Here is an 18,904-nt window from a genome sequence, read left to right as displayed (position 1 = left end):
AAAAGTAACCGAATTGCTGTTAGGCAATTCGGTGTTTCTTTATTAACTTTTTTATACAATTATTGTCGTAGGCAAGATTAGAACTGAACTCGAGACCATAGGTATGGTCCTACTTATAGTCTAGCGGATACATGTGAGATTACCTAAATCTATGACGCGAGTAGGTCAAAGTCAACTGCGTAACAGTCGCTTAAAATGATTATTTTTTCTGGCAAAAATGTCCTGATAAAACAATGATCAACTCATGGAGCTGAACAAATGGGTCACTAGAATTGCTGTTTATCACTTTCTTGTAAATAGTTTCGAACTCAGGAAATTTCTTTCCTTACTAGAAGGAATGAAATACAACTCAAAAAATTATATCGAATACTGTTATTATTCAACGCGATTTTTTTCTGCAGATATTGCCAAAGATGAAATGACAGTAAATAGTATCTTCTCTCTTTTCGGACTTCAGTTTGTTCTACTAGTATAGCCAATTGTTTTTATATCGAAAACATTTGTAATTAAATTCAGAGTTATACATCATTATGAAAGAAACTTAATTTACAAAAAATCAGTTTTTTCTACAAGAAGGATAAATGTACGCTATTTTGGTAATTACCAACATTTTTAAATGTTCTTTATGTATTTTAAAAGCGTTTAGCGCTGAAATCAAATCCGCCCTCAGAATTTGTCCAGCGGGTCTAGGTTTAGCCCTAACCTCAACAAAATAACTCAAAATTGGCTAAATAGCTCTTTTTACGTGAACAAAGTTGAACAAAAAAATCAAAAACCTTAAATCGAAAACTCTGGAGATTACTCTGGAGATTACTAGAGATTACTCTGGAGATTATGATGAAACAACGATATCAAGGTACATGGGATGAAGCTATGATGGCTGATTTTTACTGGATGCTTATAAGAGAAACGAAAAGAAGAGGGAAAAACGTAAGATAAACCCATTACATACAAGTTTTGAAGAAAAAAGGACACGGTATGGTTGTAAAAAACAGTTTAAATAGAATTTTGAAATTGGATTAAATACAATCTAACGACCTACGTCCTTAGAACTCTGAATAGTGAGAGGCAAGGGGACTCACTCTAATCCAGCTCCCCAAAGAAACAGAACATACTACGTCCACTTCGTTGTTTCTGGGTAACGCTAAAAGTAAGATTAATAAAATTAACACGGCTTTTGAGAAGTCTAAACAGCAGATAAAAATAACATTTTTTTCATAAAAGCAAAATTCGCTATTTGTGTAATTTCAAAGTGTTATTTGACATAAGAGCCGAGCCAAGATGTGTTTGGGCCAAATAAGACCTGTCCGTCCAATTTAGGTCGCGAATTCGAATTCAACGTATCAATATACATAATATTGTGTATATTTTGAATGAGATTTTATGTTTTTGATTTGTTTCTTCAACTTTGTTCGTGTAAAAACAGAAATAAATATCTATAAATAAATAAAAGTCAAACTGCGAAATATTTTAGAAGTATATAATTTCAATTCTTTATAACCAAATAGCTTTAATAAATATGAGGTTTACTTCAACCTTACTATCCAATCTTTGAAAGCGTACTTTGAGTAACCGAACATTTGTCAAATATATGTTTAAATTTAGAACTTTAAAAAACTCTTAGAACAAATTTTCATGCAACTCTGCTATTTTAAAGTTTAAAGTTTTGTTTTAAATTCGAAATCAGCGAGCCCAGAAACACCTCGACAACAAGCTTCGTGCAGATACGTAAAAATCTTGAAATTCCGATTTTGAAATAAAATTTTAACTCACGGACCCCAAAAAGCCACTTATACCAAATTTTATACAAATCCGATAAATTATTGCATTTTTGTAACTTATGAGGTCGACTGGCCGACTGTGGTTTCAAACACGGAAAAGGAATTGTAATTCAATCTAGAAAATGAATTACCTCTCTGTATTTAGACAAGCATACTTACGTGCGACAAAGCAATTTTTATAAATCTAAGTAAAGCATACTTTGCGAAACGAAAAGTGGGTCGAAATACGAAACAATAATTCATTTTTGTATTCAATTTCATTTTGATTTCAGTAAAAAAGACGTATCCAACAGTCAGTTTTCAAATATAAATTATTGGCTGAATAGGCCGCAGATAAATTCTAATATACATTATGGGAAATGCTTTTTCACGGAATGTCAACTTTCAACATTTTTGCAATTTTTCATATGTTATTGCATTAAAAAGTTATTTGACTATTTTTGGTAAGTTTTTGCGATATTTTGGAATTTTTTGCAATTTTCGCAACTCAACAGCTATAAACATACATTTTTATACTTCTTTCAATTTGATTTATATCACCGACTACAATTGAGGAAACATGTGCCTCAATCGCAAATATTGTCCCCACATCAAACTTTTCACGTTTTATTTATTGCAGTTTCTCCACAACCATTTTTTTGTTTGTTACTGATATGAAAATTAGATTTTTCATCACCATTGTTGAAAATTTTTCAATTCAAGCCAAAAAAAATCTCTCTATTTTCTCGGAACCTAATGAAATTTCCCAATTCAACTTTTTAAGCTTCAATTCAACACCGATGTATCTCGAAAGCTTGTTTTTATTCTTTTCCTAAATTGAAAATTCGATTTTTTCGAACGCTACTATTAAATTTCTAATAACTATAATAATAAAATTCTTAGAAAAATAGTATTTAAACGTTAAGAAATAAACGGACAAACATGGAGAACCACACATGCAAATATACTCAAAATTAAAATTGTATAAAAGTGAGAAATTTTTATATTATAAGAAATTTTATAATCATTACCCACAGTAATTGATTAAGAAGCATATTCAAATTGAAATTGAGCAAATTAAGAGCAAGAAAAATAATAGTTTAGTTTTCGATACTTGAAAATAAGTGAAGGTATTAAGTTCCTTTAATTTATTACATTTGTTCTTCTCCATTTTATATTAAATTTCGAAAGCTTTTCAATTTGTGTTAGAAATTTTTCAAATGCATACATTTTTCAGAATCCTATTTGAAATCGATTCAATAATAAATATTAGTAAAAGTCTTATATGTTTAATTTTAATTTTAATATGCTTCTTAATCAGCTTTTCTGTGTAACGATGTTTGAAATATTGAGAGGGAGTTTTTTCATGTGCATTAAAAAAAACTATTTGATTGAGCCACCAAAATTTTAGTTGGTTCAACCATACAATATTTAATCAAATATCTCATGCCTTTATTTTCATTTCCAATGACTGCTGAGTAATATTTATTCGAAATACCTTTCAGAATATGTTCATAAAAATCGGAAAATTCAGTTTGGCCGTTAGCAAGTGAACCAAATTCCACTGACGAAAATTTTTTATTGAATCTACAAGATAACAATAGATGGGTTTCATTATCAAATACAGCTTTTACTTTTATCATCAATTTATTCATCTACAGAAATGACTGTACACTAACATGTAATCGCTTTCCCTAAAATCTCTGCAATGGAAATAATGTTTGGAATAAAAAGTAGAATACATTTTCTTACCATGGAGTAATAGCTGATACTTTATTTTAAGTTAATCAATATTTAAAATTATTAAAAAATTTTCATCGTGATCTTTAGAAATTTAAAATATTTTGTAAGACCTGAGGGACGCGATCACAGAGGTAACGTGTAGCTAACACAGTCCGAATCCTCAATACTGAAGCATATAACCTTCACAGTCAATAATAAATAAACATATATAAATTTATTGAATAATCATCATATTCATCTAATTAATTACCCTATATTGACTAGATCTTCTATAGTTTTATCGTTGGTCGGGAATAAATATTCTTTGGTATCTTTCTAGAAGCTCGCCCTATATAATATGAACAATGTCTATTTATATCTCAAAAACTAATAAAGAAGATAAAATTAAATTTCTAAATATATATTACAATAATTCCAAATTTGGAAGAATATACCATACACCATATTACCATATAGTACAACAATTAATATTTTTGCGACAACGAACTCGCGATAATTACATATTTACACAATAAATTGCACAGTGATGGAAAAATCAGATTTTCACATCTGTTACATATATTTAAATTTTAGATGCCGTCTTGAAATTTCTATATTCACATATTAAAGTTGAAACTTCTTTGCAAAGCAGAAAATAAATTTTACAAATGCGAAATTATTTTTAAATCATATAAACTCTGTAAATTTTCTTTTATCTTTTAATCCTTATAGAAAATCACGACTTTCCTATATGTACAAATTTCATTTCACAAACTGTAATCTTGCAACCTATGATTTAATTCAGATTTCAGAATAAGATGCCCGCCGACAAAATATTATTTTATTATTGTGAAATATAGATTGAAGTATCAGAAAATTCTATAAAGTGTAATGACTGTTTTCAAACAGCATGTTCTGGTTGGGTTAAAGGGGGCAACCATGGACGTATGTAACATTACGGAAAAGAGCTGCAGCTGTTGATAAAAATGCAGCTGTGGAGGCAGTTGTGGGGACGGGTGGCGGGGGTGGTGGTGGTTGATGAGAAGATGCTTGGCTTTGAGAATATGGAGGACAGTACGCGTCTAAACTGCCATGATGGAGACCCACACCACGAACAAGAAGTTCCTTTTCCACCGTCGCTTGATGACGAAGTTGTTCCAAGCGTAACTGATTCTGTCTCTTCCACTTTGTCCTTAAAACGTCAAAAAACAGTTGTTCTGATTACTTTTCTCTAAAATAAATCCAAATATAATTAAAGGCCCGGATCAAAGAACCGGTTCTAACCTTCTGGCACCTGGAGTGGGGGACACTGATCGTCATTCACATTTAAGCGATATGGCAAGGTACTCTGAGATGAGTGCCAGAAAGTTGGAACAAGTTCTAGGAATTGTATGTTATAAATGACAATTATCGAATCCATTACGAACATCTAAGATTGTTTAAATCACCTTCTATTCTGGTACCAGGTTTTCACCTGGGTTTCCGACAAAGAAAGTGCGTCAGCAACGTCGCTTCTGTCAGCGACGCTAAGGTATTTCTGACAACGAAATTTCCTTTCCAAATAAGCAAGCTGTGCATGGGTAAAGGCAGTTCGCCTTCTTCTTGGTTTCCGACCACTGGAGGCTCCTCCAGGTGTAATGCACATTTTTCCAGAATTTACTGATCCAGGTGAGGGTGTTAAAACAGGTGTAGGACTTTCAATCCGTGTGCAAGGACTACTTCCTGGGTCAATCGTATCCTCAGAATCTGAGTGAAGTGCTGAGTCGTCCTCTGAATCATCTGCACATAGATTTTTTGTTTTTTCTAGTTTTTTTTTCAATAGAAATAGAAAGATGAATATGACAGCGTTAAATGGACTAAGGGGGCATCCAAAAACTACGCTACTATGATATTTTAAAAACATTTTCCACCTCTTTCCTTTTTCGGCACTGATCTTCACACAAAGCTTGGACCCCAAAGTAAAATCATAAATATGAACACCACTCTACCTAAGTCGAATCTTTTAAATTGATTTAATTTCATAAACTCCTAAAATAAAAAACAAAGCCGATAAACAAAAGGTTTTAACATACCTCACAGCCCAAAATGCTCTCAGAACAGGGATAATAGGATGATTTGAAAAATAGGGAAATAATTTGTTTGTAATAAAAGTAATTAATAAAGGTATATTATGCCAATTATTTGCACTTTTAAACAAATAGTTGAACCTTCAAGACAAAAAAATGAATTTTTTAAAAGACAGTTGAATTTCTACCAAGAAAGATGATTTTTCAACAAAATAATTAACGTTTTAAGAAAAGTTCATTTTCAGTCAAACAGTTATATTTTAAACTATAACGATAATTTTTAAACCCGAAATGAAACAATGAATTTCGCAGATCAAAAAATTGATTTTCAACAAAAAAGTTAATGTGCAAACCAAACAAACATATTTTCAACGAAATAGTTAAAACTTCAACCAATAAAATGAATGTTTAACAAAGTAGTTCAATTTACAACCAAACAGTTGAATTTGCAACCAAAAAAGATGAAATTTCCATAAAAAATGTAATAGTTAAATTTACAAGTAAAACGGTAAATTTTCAACCAAAAATGAAACAGTTAAATTATCAGTTAAAAGCATTAATTTTTAACCAAAATTTCAACTGAGTATTGAATTTTGTAAGACAATTTTCAAGAAATATAAATTCTGAACCAAAAAATATAATTGCAGACATTTCAATTGAAAAGCATTAAAATTCAACGAAAAATAGCCCTGCTTCACAAATCGAAACAAAACCTATCGCCCAACCGTAGAAGTGTGGCGCAGTTTTTGAACGGTCCCTCACGGTGAGCTTCAACCAAACATTAAAATCATCTTTGGAGGACTTTTTCAAAAATCACCCGTTTGGACTTCTTCAGAATTAAAGTATGTGGATACTGGGCATCATTAGCCGTTAAAAACTAAGTAAAATGCCTTATGGAAGAATTTAGACAAATATATACCTGTTGTTCTATGGTGGTATAAGTATCGATCGTAAGATACATTTAAACTTTATAGAACAACAGTTGTTCATTTCACAAGATTCTTCTATAAGAGTAATTTACATCATTATATAAAACTAAGGACGCCAAGTATCGAAAAATTGCAAGTGTAAAAAAAATTCCGAAAAGCAGATTCTTTAAAAAAGCACCCGATGATTTTCATTTTGTGCTTGAAAAACATTCACGTCATCTTGTAGTTGCATACTACAAAAAAAGGGCGAGTTTGAAGACTTTTAGGTTGAAATTCATAGAGACGCACTGTGCCTTAAAATATTTTATTGAAGAAAGAGTGGAATAATTTTCGACAAGATTAGGTAGGTGTTGGTTTAGCTATCAGAACATTTGGCAGAAATTAATCAAGGGACGAGAACCAATTTCGCATAACTTCCCCTAAACTAGCGAGATAGTTGGATATATAGTACAGTGTACTATAGGATTTAGTTAATCCAATAAAGTTGTCGCCAATAGTCGGAAGTCTATTACGAGGACAAATAGAGATCGAGAGAACAGGCGTCTTATCTGAATTATGTGGGTAAACGATTTCAACAAGCGGCTGAGCCCTGATTGGCCAATAATATGTCCCTCTCAGTAGGAGGTATAAATCTTTGATCCAAATCGAGCGCCTAACGAGCCCTAACGAATCTATCCGCACCTTGAACCATCTGTAGAATTGATTCTAATAGGGTGCGCCCTGGGGGCACCAAACACCCTACATCCACGGTAGAAATAATAGGAAAGCACTACGGGGCGCGGAGTAACGAGAATCCTGCCGTGGACACGTGACTGTCTTTCGCCCTCGTTTACATTAAACTCGAATATCAAGTCGTCAATACTTCATTGATATGCGATACAACGATTAGCAAATCAAAAGTCGTTATTGGAATGTTTCTGTGGTTAAGAATTACTCTTGAACTTAATTTATTTTAAAAGTAAAAAAAAGTCTTGCTGTATAAGATGTTATTTAAATTTCAATCAAATTATTCGGCATTTTTATTAAGGGGCCATTTAAAAACTACTTCACACTGTCAGAGAGATAGCAGTTAACAGGTTTTGTGAAGATTAGTGACGTAGGGGGAGGGGGCGTTAATGCAAAATGTGACATCATTCATCAAAAATAGAAAAGCGATTAACAATTTTTTTTAAATGCTTCAAAAAATGAGAAGTAGAAATTTTATTTGACAAGTAAAGCACTGATGAGAATGCAGACCGCATATTCTTTCCCCCATTCCCAACTTAAACCCTTTTTAAAAGAATTCCTCTTTTTCCCCGGTTTTCAAGAGATTTCCCCTTTTTCTAGTTTTTCGCTTTTATGCAAACTGAATTAATAGAACCAAGTAAAAAATCGAACTATTTTTCGTTAAAAATTAATTCTTTTTAAGCGAAAAGTTTATTATTATTTTTTTTTGGTTCAGAAGTCATCTGTTTTGATTAAAAATTCTACTATTTGGTTTAAAATTGAACTATTTTGTTGAAAATAGAATTGTCTCTTTAATTGAAAATTATTTTTAAAACTAAAAATTTAATTATTCTATATATTTTTGGGTAAAATTGATAGTTTCTAGATAAAAATTCGCGTATTGTATTTTTTATTGAGAATTCATCTTCTTGGGTGAAAATTTAACTACTTTAAAGAGAATTTAACAATTTTGTTGTAAATTATTATTTTTTATTTATTTTTTTATTCGAAATTTAACTATTCCATTATTGTTGGAAAATGACTTATTTTTATTTTAAAGATTTAACAATTTGGTTTGAAGTTAATGTATTTTGTAATAAATTCACCTTTCTTGGTAGAAAATTAATCTTCGTGATTCAGAATTCAGTTATTTGTTGAAAGTTGAACGACTTTCTTAAATATTTATTTTAATATTTGAAAATCCATATTTTTGGTTGTCAGTTTAACTATTTTGTTCAAACTTAATTTTTTGGGTTTGAAATCAATTTTTTTAACTCAGAATTTATGCATTACATTTTCTGTTAAAAATTCATCGCTCTAGTTTAACATTCCACTTTTTGGTTGCAAATTAATTTTTTTTTAAATTCATATGTTCAGGATGAAAATTCGTCCTTTTAGTTTAAAAATTCAACTAGGTTGTTGAAAATTCATATTTGTAGTTTGAAAATTCTCTTTATGTTGTAGAAAATCTAACTATTTGGCTTAATATTAAGTTTTTGGTAGAGAATTTAACTATTCCGTTGAAAAATAAATTTTTTGTAGAAAATTCATATTTTTTGGTGGAAAATTACACAGTTTTGTAGGAAATTTGCATTTTTTATTTGAAACTTTATATCTTAAAATGAAACTAATTTCTTTAATGTTCGTACTTTTGGATTAAAAATTCCACTGTCTTTAAAAAATTCGACTTTTTAGCATGACTTTTTAAGACGAAAATTTAGCTAGTTAGTGATAACGTCAATTTTTTTGTTAAAAATTCATCTTTTGGAGTTGAATATTGATCTTTTTCTAACTAAAAATTAATTTTTTTTTAATGACAGAAGAAAATGGATTTCAAAATTTTATTTTTAATTCGATCTGGTAGCATTTTTATTGTTATAACCAAACCATGATGGTGATTTACATGTTAGAAAAAAATTCTTGATTATTTCCCGCACAAAAACTATCTAATTTTAATTTTGTTAGTATTAAAAACTGACATGACAATTGAATACTTTAAGGCGGAACAATTTATTACTGGTTTAAGAACTTTATTGCCGAAAAAAATTGAAAAATAAATTACTAATATTTCTAATATCACATATATTATTTGTATACAAATTCGTTATTTAAGTATGCTCAGTGAATTCTGGTGAACACACCAATACTTTCCAGCTTCCCTGGTCTCACCAAAATTATTTGTTCTATGCTCACCGAATTTCTGTGAACCTAGAAACCGGCCATTTTTTAAATTATATTGTAGTTGAATTTTGAAAATGTCTGCCAACAAGTTCAAATTGTAAGCTTAATGAAGTTTTTATCTTAAGTTTTTAAGAATCTAATGAACCCAAAAAAATTGTTTAACTTGAAAAACATTAAATTTTAAGTTGTCCGCTTGGACACATGTATTTGTTAAAGGTTTCTTGTTCAATCGCCGAAGTTTGGCTTGAGGTTATATTCGGATAGATAAGTGTATTAATCAGATTTTAGGCTGTTTTCACTTTTAAACTGATAATACAGTGAAACTCTTTTATAGTGCCTATGTTGCGATTGACGGTGGGTGGGGACTAACTCATTATAGCGCGCTCCGTTTTTGTCTGTTCATGCCTAAATGCTCGCTTGAGTTAGAACCGCAGATCCTACGCACCCCGTGCAACTCCTTTTACATATATCTGCGGAGCAGCGTCAATTCTCGAAAGGGCTATAAAACGGAGGGCTATTGAAGGGTTTCACTGTAATAGTAATATCAATTATACAGAGTAAACAAGAGATTTAAAAATTCAAATTCTTAAATTGATAATTTTTACTTTCGAGACCTTCAAAATAAAATTATTTCATAAATATAGACATTCTCCATGAAACGATTTAAAAGTTTGAAATATTCTACATTGATTGAATATTTCGAAATTTATCTTTAAAAATAAAACATTTGTAAATCACGCAGTTTCGAAAAGTTTCAAACCTTAACTGCTCTAAAATTGTATTTATTTTAAGTGATAATATCAAATAATTTTTAAAATAAATGGATAGATTTTTTTTACTAACAATTTAAGAGCTATTTTTATTGTTTGCCGCGTACCAAATTATTTACACACAATATATTCATTGAACATTTTAGTGTATGCAAATTAATTTCGTTCAATTAATTGCTTTGATAATTTTACGCAGAAGTGGTTACTAATGTTTAGCTTCAATAAAAATAACTTGTAATTTTTAACTAAATTAAAAGAAACATGAAACTGGTTATTATCTTCTTTCAAGCTTTTTGGCTTAAAAATTGAAAAAATGATTTTAACAATTAATAATTAAACGAATTCGAAAAATTCTAACATGGACATCATATTTTTAGATTTAAATTTATATTAAAAACTTTTTTAATCTGTAGCAAAAAAGCCGAACTGAATAAGAAAAACCCGTTTTAATATTTTATTATAATTTCATCTGTTTTCACTGTGATTCGAAACCAGCAACTTTCCAATGACACTAAATGATTCGATTAATTTCTTTAGCTTTTTAATTCTACCCAATTACATAACTTAATGCTGGTCTATTTTTAGGCAGATTATTTTAAAACAGAAAACATTTCGAAGAACCCCCAAAACTTCCTTTTTTTGTAATCCATTTACAAGAATACAATACATTTTTCACTGCAGCCCTAAAAAGATTTCAAAGACTTTGACAAAGAGATTTCCACTTCAGTTATTTTATAAGTATATTATAAAACACGTCAATCTAAAAAAATATGGACCAATATTTCTACAAAAAGAAGTTTTTGACTTCCTGAATGTAACGGAACCTGAAATTCTCTACTTAGAACTAATAATTCTAAATTTTATGTAGTACGCTATATAATTGAAAAAATTAATTGTATTTCATATATTTACTCAGAAATAAAAAAAATATGAATCATATCCGATTTTGGGGTTTCGATAAAAAATCTTCTATCTATAATCTTTCTCGTGACATTAGACTTATGTCCTGGAAGTGGTTGAAAGTGGGGAAAATGTTATGTTTGCACAAACAATTTAAAAAGCGTAGTTACAGCCCTAAACAATTTTACATACGTATTTTAACAAACAGGTTTTCGAATTTCCAACTGCAAAAGTGCCCTTTCCTTGCGAAATATCTTTTGAATGTTTTGTTAATTTTAATATTCAGAGGAACAATCGCAACTTTTTGTTAATGACCCATAATCACCTTAACACTGTAACACATATTTTGAATACAAAATAAAAATACCTTGTACACGATCGAGGAGAACGTCACCCAAAAGATCACGAATCAAAAACGACTTATGCTCCTGCATCATCTTGACAGCGGCAAAAAATCTTCAATTAAACTCACGAGTCCTCTAATCCAGAAAAATGTCCAACTGTTCAAATTCAAAACGAGTGCACAATTTCTTAATTACAAAAATTGTTCTACTTCGATCAAATGTATCTCCTTCTACCGATCACACATTTTCTGAATTCACTTGCACTGAGCTCAAATCACTAAAGGGGAAGATAAAAAAGTATTTGCTATACCCTTTCACATACACATTTCCGCTTTTCATGCTGACGTGCAGACGACTAACGTCGTTCTGCGAGAATGCACGAATTTTGACCCAAAACCGAATGTCGAAGTTTTTCTCCTCTAGCTTTAGAATTTATCCCCTTCCTTTCTCCTTTGTAAGATATATACCTTTATCTCTGTCTCTCTCTGCCTTTCCCCCCTCGAATTAATCCGCCCGTTTATTTTGAACTGCGAACTTTAATGCCCGCGCGATTTCGCAGCCATTTTGGGGGTGGAAGCGCCATGCTCCTGCTTCCGCGGTCACCCTTCCATTGGTGAAGTTTAAGCGAAGCAGCAAAAGCGAAATTAGGGGTAAGTCGGACGCCATTGGCTGACTGGGGATGGAATTTGCGGGATTGGCGCGTTCTTGGTGGTAGTGGTAAAGCAGAGCCATCCTTCGTCGTGTACCACCTGACAAGTTAGACGAGGTTCGTCAAAACTGGTAAGGGTTCCGTTCAAGACTTCAGCAAGTCATTGGCAAGCGTTACCGGATTACAAGAAAAATAAATTGAATGTAAAACAATTATACTTAATGTTACTTTCTCTTTCCCTACTGACCTTATATCAATATTTTAAAAATTTTGTTTTATTCATAGTTGTAAAAAAATTATCCCTAGCTCCGCTGAGACTTGAACTGAGATCTCCAGATCTCAGAAGATCCAGATCTTTAGATCTTCTCCAGATCTTTAGAAAATGTTTAAGTTCGGCATTAGGTGAAGTTTCAAAATTTTTAAAGGTGGCTTATGAATAACTGCACGTCAGAATTGATTTTTTCCTTTATAACAAAGTTACAACAAGCTGGTAGACGCAAAACTTCATTTCCAAAATTCCCTGTCTTTTCCCTGGCCAACACAATTCCCTGACTTTACTCACATAATTTGAATAATTGAGAATTAAGACTTACTTTTGGCTACTGAAAAGAGTAAAAATTCACTGAGAATTAATGTTTAACTGAAATCCAGTATTTTTTCAGTGAAATTTTACTTATTCTTTACTTGTGTTATAATAGAAAATAATTTCACTAAGAATCAGTGACGTACTGCTGATTATTTAAATCTGTGAAACTCTATAAATTCGAATCCGCGGAAATTCACTGAGAATCAGTGGAATTAAAAATTCACTGAGAAGTTGCGAATCAGTGAAATTTTAACTAAATATCAGTGTTTTGTATTATTTCAAATTTTAATCATATTTCAATGGTTTTCAGTAAATAATGTTATTCAGTGACAGTTGCTGAAATTCCAGCAACTTTTTTTACTCAGAAAATAGTAAAAAGCTATTGAAATTTAAGTAAGTACTCACTGATTCTCAGTGGAACTTCACTTATTCAAATTCAGTGTTATTATTTTTAAATAATCATAAGGGTTTTAATATAAAGATAAGTGAATTTGAATTATAATTGTAAGACACTTAGTGTCATTTTGGCAATTATAATCAGTGACTATTAACTGAAATCATAGTGACACTTCACTGATTTTCCAGCAAAAACCTGCTAAAATTTCATTCGAAAGAATTTATTAATTATAATTTCACGGAAAAAGACACTTCTAATCAGTGATAATTCTCTGTTTATCAGGTAAAGTCCGAACTGATTTAATTCCATGACCCATCTCTCCCCGTGCAGAAAGCGCCGGATTTCAAACGTAATACCAATCTGGCCCCAATCGGATTTCCCGATCTGGCCCTGATCGGTAGAACTCTGTGGCCCATACCTGATCCCGACCGGGCTAGACCGATTTCCTACTGAAACGCCATCTCTTTGCGCTCGCAGAACTAGCGCTGCTTGATGTTTTTTTGATAGTGCAGTGAAATTTGTATACATACTACTCGTTTATAATATTCTATCAAAGATTAAAAACGCATAATGCGAGTAAGCCACGTGTTCGGAAGCACCAAACACCAGCCAGTATACCTCGAAACCTGCGCGAGGAAGATAAGAGTAAGTAATTACACTCTGCGGGCTCATTGAAACCTAACCAAAAATAAATTAATAATTAATTAAATTGTTTCAGGTAAAATTAGTATATTTACCATTAGATGAGTCAAATATTATTATATGATGAAATTGATCAAGTTCATTTGTTTTCAATTATTATTTAAGAACTTAAGGTTTTTCGATTTAATGTAGAGTTAGAATTATCAAATCTATTGACAAGAAATTGATTGGAGTATGCTCAAAATTGTAAGTTTTTTAGATTATGAGAATAAAATATGTGATACAATCGATTCTGTTATTGAAACTTTGATTCTGTATTAATAATAAATTCATTACAGAAATACATTAAGGACAAATTTTCATAACATGAATTTCAGAATCAAGTAGTGCAATCAAAATGCAAAATGCCAATTGTGTAGGGATTCCCACAAGAGCTAGTCACTTAACTGCGCATGCGTCGCATTCGGCATCTAATTGGTTTCGCGCGAAGTTTAAAATGCTAAATAAAGTTATTTTTCTTTTTTATCATAAACAATGAAATTTCAACTTATAAAAATGTCCATTGGGTCGAAGTTAATAAATAATAATAAAAATTAATTAAATCCATATTCTGTAAATAATGTTTAAAATAACCAGAAATATTTTGTTCACAAATTTTCATTTTTGTTTAAAAGTTGTTTGGTGTATATTTCTTCTTAACAGACAAATAATCTTACGTTTCTCTAAAGTATAATTGAATTTTGTAGCCTGAAACCTCTTATTTTCGTGCCTGTAGTGCTTTAATTTTAACTTTAAATAACTTAATTGGAAATTCAAAATATTAATGCGGCCTTCGAAAGGAGAGGACCATTCAATAGCTTCGAGTTTACTTATATTAAATCTCGATTATTGAAATTCACGAATGTATTATAAAGAGACTGATCGTGTACCGATCGGGTATCCCGATCGGGTGTCCCGACCTGGCCCCGATCTAGACGTATGTTACATCCGCGATCTGGCCCTGACCAGGATTCCCGACCGGGACCCGATCCGGATTGGTCTGGCACCAATCGGGGCCAGATCGAAATTTCTGTACGGGGATCACTGATTAAAATGTATATTAATTCAGTTTTAGAAAGCAAATCGTGAACTCGTTGATTAATTACAATCGTCCGACTGGCTATACGGGGGTTAAAATAAAACAATAATTACAAATTTGTATCCCGCAGTTCTTTTTTAAATTTAATAAAGAAGGGAAACGTGTCAAGATTTGAACGAGTTTATCTTATACCTATAATTCCAGAAGGACTAAAAAAGGAAGCATAATTCTGCAATTCTGAAATTCTGCAATCCTACATACGTTTATATATTTTATATCTTTATATACAAGCATTTAAATACTAGATATTGAATAAAATTTCTTTTAAGTTGTGCGTAAATGAAAAATTCTATCTCGCGTGCATTAGTGTAAAAGCAAACGATATTTCGAATCGAAGTGCTCTTGAATTCACGGCGAGCGATCGACAGCCAATTATCTCAGCAAGACTTCCTTCTTCTCTGCAAAACCTATTCTGTACGATATAATACGTTATATTGACAACAGAAAGATAGGATAACTACTGCCTATTATTTCTCAAGTCAACCTACCTTTCATGCTGCTTTACGATTTTGCTCCAAATAAGAATGTTGTGAACTAAAATACTAATGAAAATAAAAATCTTCATCAAAAATCTACACTCGGAAAAAATCGTGAATCAATGAACATGTACTTAAACCAAAGAAATGATTGTATTAATCAATCTTGACAACGTAAAATGATAAACACTGAGTTTTTAAATGCTGTTTACATTAGTATGTGCGAATTTAAAAGGGATTGTAAATGTTATATTTAATGGTTGCTTTGGGATATCCAAAATGTATTTAGAAAAATATTGCTGCCGCTGGATACAGAAAGGGATGCAGTTTAAGAGATAACTTCTATAGCTATGGGGATTTAAAACGCGAGGGCAAAGACGGTATCGAAAAGAATTCAATAATTGTCAATTCCATTGAACAGGAAATTTTCGAATACTTTTCAATGTGCTTCATTTTTTGAGTGTGAATAGTTTAATAATTCTTATAATAATACGATTTTTTGTTCCCAGTTTAAGCTTTTACAAAATTCCTGGAAAATTTTGCAATTTCAATTTATTTGTGTTTAAAAATTAGATAGTTAATACAATAAAATGTGATATCGTGATATAAGATATAATAATGAACGGCCGGATATTTGAAACATTCGAAATTTAAAGGTTTTAAACTTTAAAATTTTAACCATAATTTCGCGATTTATCGATTCAATACTGAATGCGAATAATAATATTTCCCAAATCCACATTTACGTTTTGCAGAATGAAAAACTTCACGCTTTTGAAAAATACCTTATAGATATAAGAGCTATTCTTATTGAAAGCAACACGAAATAAGCTAGGTCTAATTGGACCCTAATAAGGATTCGAACGATATTGGAAAAAAACGTGCACCTGCATTTGCATAAATGCGCTCCTGCATAGTCTCTAGCCCATCAGAGCGTCGGGTAGCAAAAGATGTGAGTATAAATATGCATGATTTCTACAGCCGCTCTTTTGCTCGCAACCCCACCCACAATTGCAACGTTCTGTTAGTCTATTCACCAAGCTCAACGTGTCTTTTGTATATACCTGTACGACTGTACCATTCAGTAAAGTATGAAAACATCCCGAGTTCATGCATCACGTAAAAAGAAACCACAAAGTGAATCCACTAAATGTGTACGTATCCATCTGATGATACTGCCAGGGATTTACAAACTATCTCTGCGACTCAAGAACTAGGATTATATATTATATTTTTATTTTTAAAGTGAAATTTGTACCATGACTAACTATATAGACCTATACTACTCAACCCCAAAGTGACCATTTGTTGACCTATACTACTAGACTCTAATTGATTCTACAATTAGCAGATTTTCCGTTGACCTTTACTACTTCTCCCAAAGCCTATATTTTGGTAAACATAACTAAATCTCATGGCTATCTATGTGCCGGAATAAAGTACTGTCCCACCCCTTTAACGTTCTCCTTATCACACCCCCATCTTTCTGACATTAATTATATGTACTGCTGATCCTCAAACACAGGCATAACTATACTTTGACCTATTAAACTGCACCAACACTTTACCACTTTCCTTGCCCCACCCTCAATTGGCTGATTGTGCCTGGCAGACTAAACGTTGATCGGCACCACTGCGGACTCCACCCACCTATCCCTTAACCGTGGAAGATTATATATTTTTTGCCCGTACTACTTGGTAAAAGAGTTTAATTGAATTGAACTAAAATGAACCAAATTAATTTAATTGAATGATTATTTGACATCATTATTATTTGCCCTGATTCTCATTTTTCCTAATTAGCATTCGTCCGCATTTTTATTTTTCCGAATCACCATTTCTCATAATTTTTATTCTTTTAAAAGGCCACATAACCTCAAATTCGTACAGGCGAAATGCCGTCTGTTATAATATACACATTTCCGAAGCGACATTTGAAGTCGTTTAATATATTAATAACACTTTTTAAGGAGGGGATTCAAGAGGAGCTTCTGTCGTGCTGTTACGATGGTGGGGGGGGGGGGGGGGGGGGAGAAGGAGGTTTTGAGAAATGTTACGTCACATTTTTTTTAATGTAATAATTTTTTTTATAGTAAAATAATGTAAGAGGGTAGGGAGGGAGAATTGAACCATTTTTTTCAATCTGTTGTTGATGGATATATAAAAGTTGAGGTATACAGAGGTATACAGACGGTGCCAAATTTAAATAAGGAATTCCAATTAACTGAATTTAAACTTCGCGCCGCTATTTTCGTGTGAATAAATGCTAGGTTATGTGGCTATTCGGGAAAATACTAAGTATGATAAACGTCGATACAGAAAAAAATTATTTCAAATACTAACTTGCAAAAAAATGAATTATGGCAAATACTAACTCGGAAAAATAAAAATGAGCGAAAGTAGAACTTGGGAAATATTCATGTGATTCCAATTAAATATTGCCTGGCAACTTCAATTTAAAAAAAATGAAGCGAGGTAAAGGTTCCTTAGTTTCATCATTAAATTTCAAATAAAGAACGATCGTGTTATAGCATAAAATTGCGTCAGACGTTAATTTAAATCAGCTACTTGTACGTACATGTACAGCAGATGCCATTTTTGCAAAGATAATGGCCAACAAACGAGCGAGGTTGAAATAACATGGAACCCTCTCTAAACTCAGAATTTTCGTAATACGCGCTTCTGAATTCATTATGGATTTAACGTATACAGAAGATTAATTCAAGGGGTGGCAAAGCGGCCAGGCGTCTTTGGGAATAAAAGAGAACATAAAATCACCTAAAGTGGATTTCGATGCAAGAAAAAGGCATCTTAGGAATAAACAAAAAACATTCAATGATGGAAATTTCTTCAAGATGTTTTTTTCACATTGTTTCATAAACAAAATAAAAGTGTAAAGGGGTCGTTAACAAAATATCTAACACTTTTCCTGATATTGTTGACCCCCCCACCCACCAGTAACGATTTTTTTATAGTAAGTGTAACGCTCGAGCTACCCCCTCTACCTAACTACCCCCTCTAACTACATTTTGTTGACGCGTCTGTGATTTTAAATTCAATTTTTCCTTTTAGTTTAAAAAATATTTTCTTAAGCTTTGATTAAAAACTGAGATTTGTATAGAAGCTTACTATAGAAAACATAATTCTAGGTACCGAAGAAAATAAATTTAGCTTTATTTATCTGGTAGGGGAAAGCAGTGACTTCAGGAGAACGGTTTCGTTGAATTGGTTGAAGGTTGAAAGGATTCAAAGACTTGAGGATGGTTTGGGTCGACGAATAAAAATAATATCAGAAAAGGTGCATTCGATGAGAGTATGCTTTTGATTCCTGCTCTGTTTAACCTTTAGACTGACAGAAACCGAGTGTGCGTACATCTTGTGTTAGTATATTTTCTGAGCTTTGAAAGCAGAGAAGGATTTACGGAAAAGTTTGGTGAATTCATCATTTATGAATTACTAACTACGAGTAATCTATTTTCTTCAAACTAAAGAAATTCCATTGAAAAGGAGAGATATATAACAAGAAATTCTTTAGAAAATCCTTTGTTAAGTTGTTCATTTAGCCCAGAAAAATCCTTGCAAAAATATAGTTATTTAGATTCTCTTCTTTAAAAGAAGCAAGTAACCGCTCGCTTAACA

At 31.7% G+C, this 18,904-nt stretch overlaps 1 protein-coding gene across 1 annotated transcript; it reads right to left on the bottom strand.

Annotated features, from left to right (window-relative positions):
* Positions 1-4,127: 4,127 nt before the first annotated feature.
* On the bottom strand, positions 4,128-11,716 carry LOC117180235 (homeobox protein GBX-1). The gene is made up of 3 exons (XM_033372623.1): positions 11,401-11,716; positions 4,931-5,261; positions 4,128-4,674 (listed from the first exon to the last, which is right to left on the bottom strand). Exons 1-3 carry the CDS (start codon positions 11,468-11,470, stop codon positions 4,407-4,409), a joined length of 669 nt encoding a protein of 222 aa, XP_033228514.1. The 5' UTR covers positions 11,471-11,716; the 3' UTR covers positions 4,128-4,406.
* Positions 11,717-18,904: the final 7,188 nt, after the last annotated feature.

This window comes from Belonocnema kinseyi, chromosome 9 (genome assembly GCF_010883055.1).
Source record: "Belonocnema kinseyi isolate 2016_QV_RU_SX_M_011 chromosome 9, B_treatae_v1, whole genome shotgun sequence".
NCBI classification, from domain to species: domain Eukaryota; kingdom Metazoa; phylum Arthropoda; class Insecta; order Hymenoptera; family Cynipidae; genus Belonocnema; species Belonocnema kinseyi.
Note: the sequence above shows the minus strand (reverse complement) of the source record. Positions and strands in the feature narration are given on the sequence as shown.

Coding starts and splice junctions, on each gene's coding strand:
- LOC117180235 (XM_033372623.1), bottom strand. CDS start 11,470: ATGATGCAGGAGCATAAGTCGTTTTTGATTCGTGATCTTTTGGGTGAC. Junction 5,262..11,400: donor TCTCCTCGATCGTGTACAAG/GTATTTTTATTT, acceptor ATCTATGTGCAG/ATGATTCAGAGGACGACTCA. Junction 4,675..4,930: donor ACCTGGTACCAGAATAGAAG/GTGATTTAAACA, acceptor TGACGTTTTAAG/GACAAAGTGGAAGAGACAGA.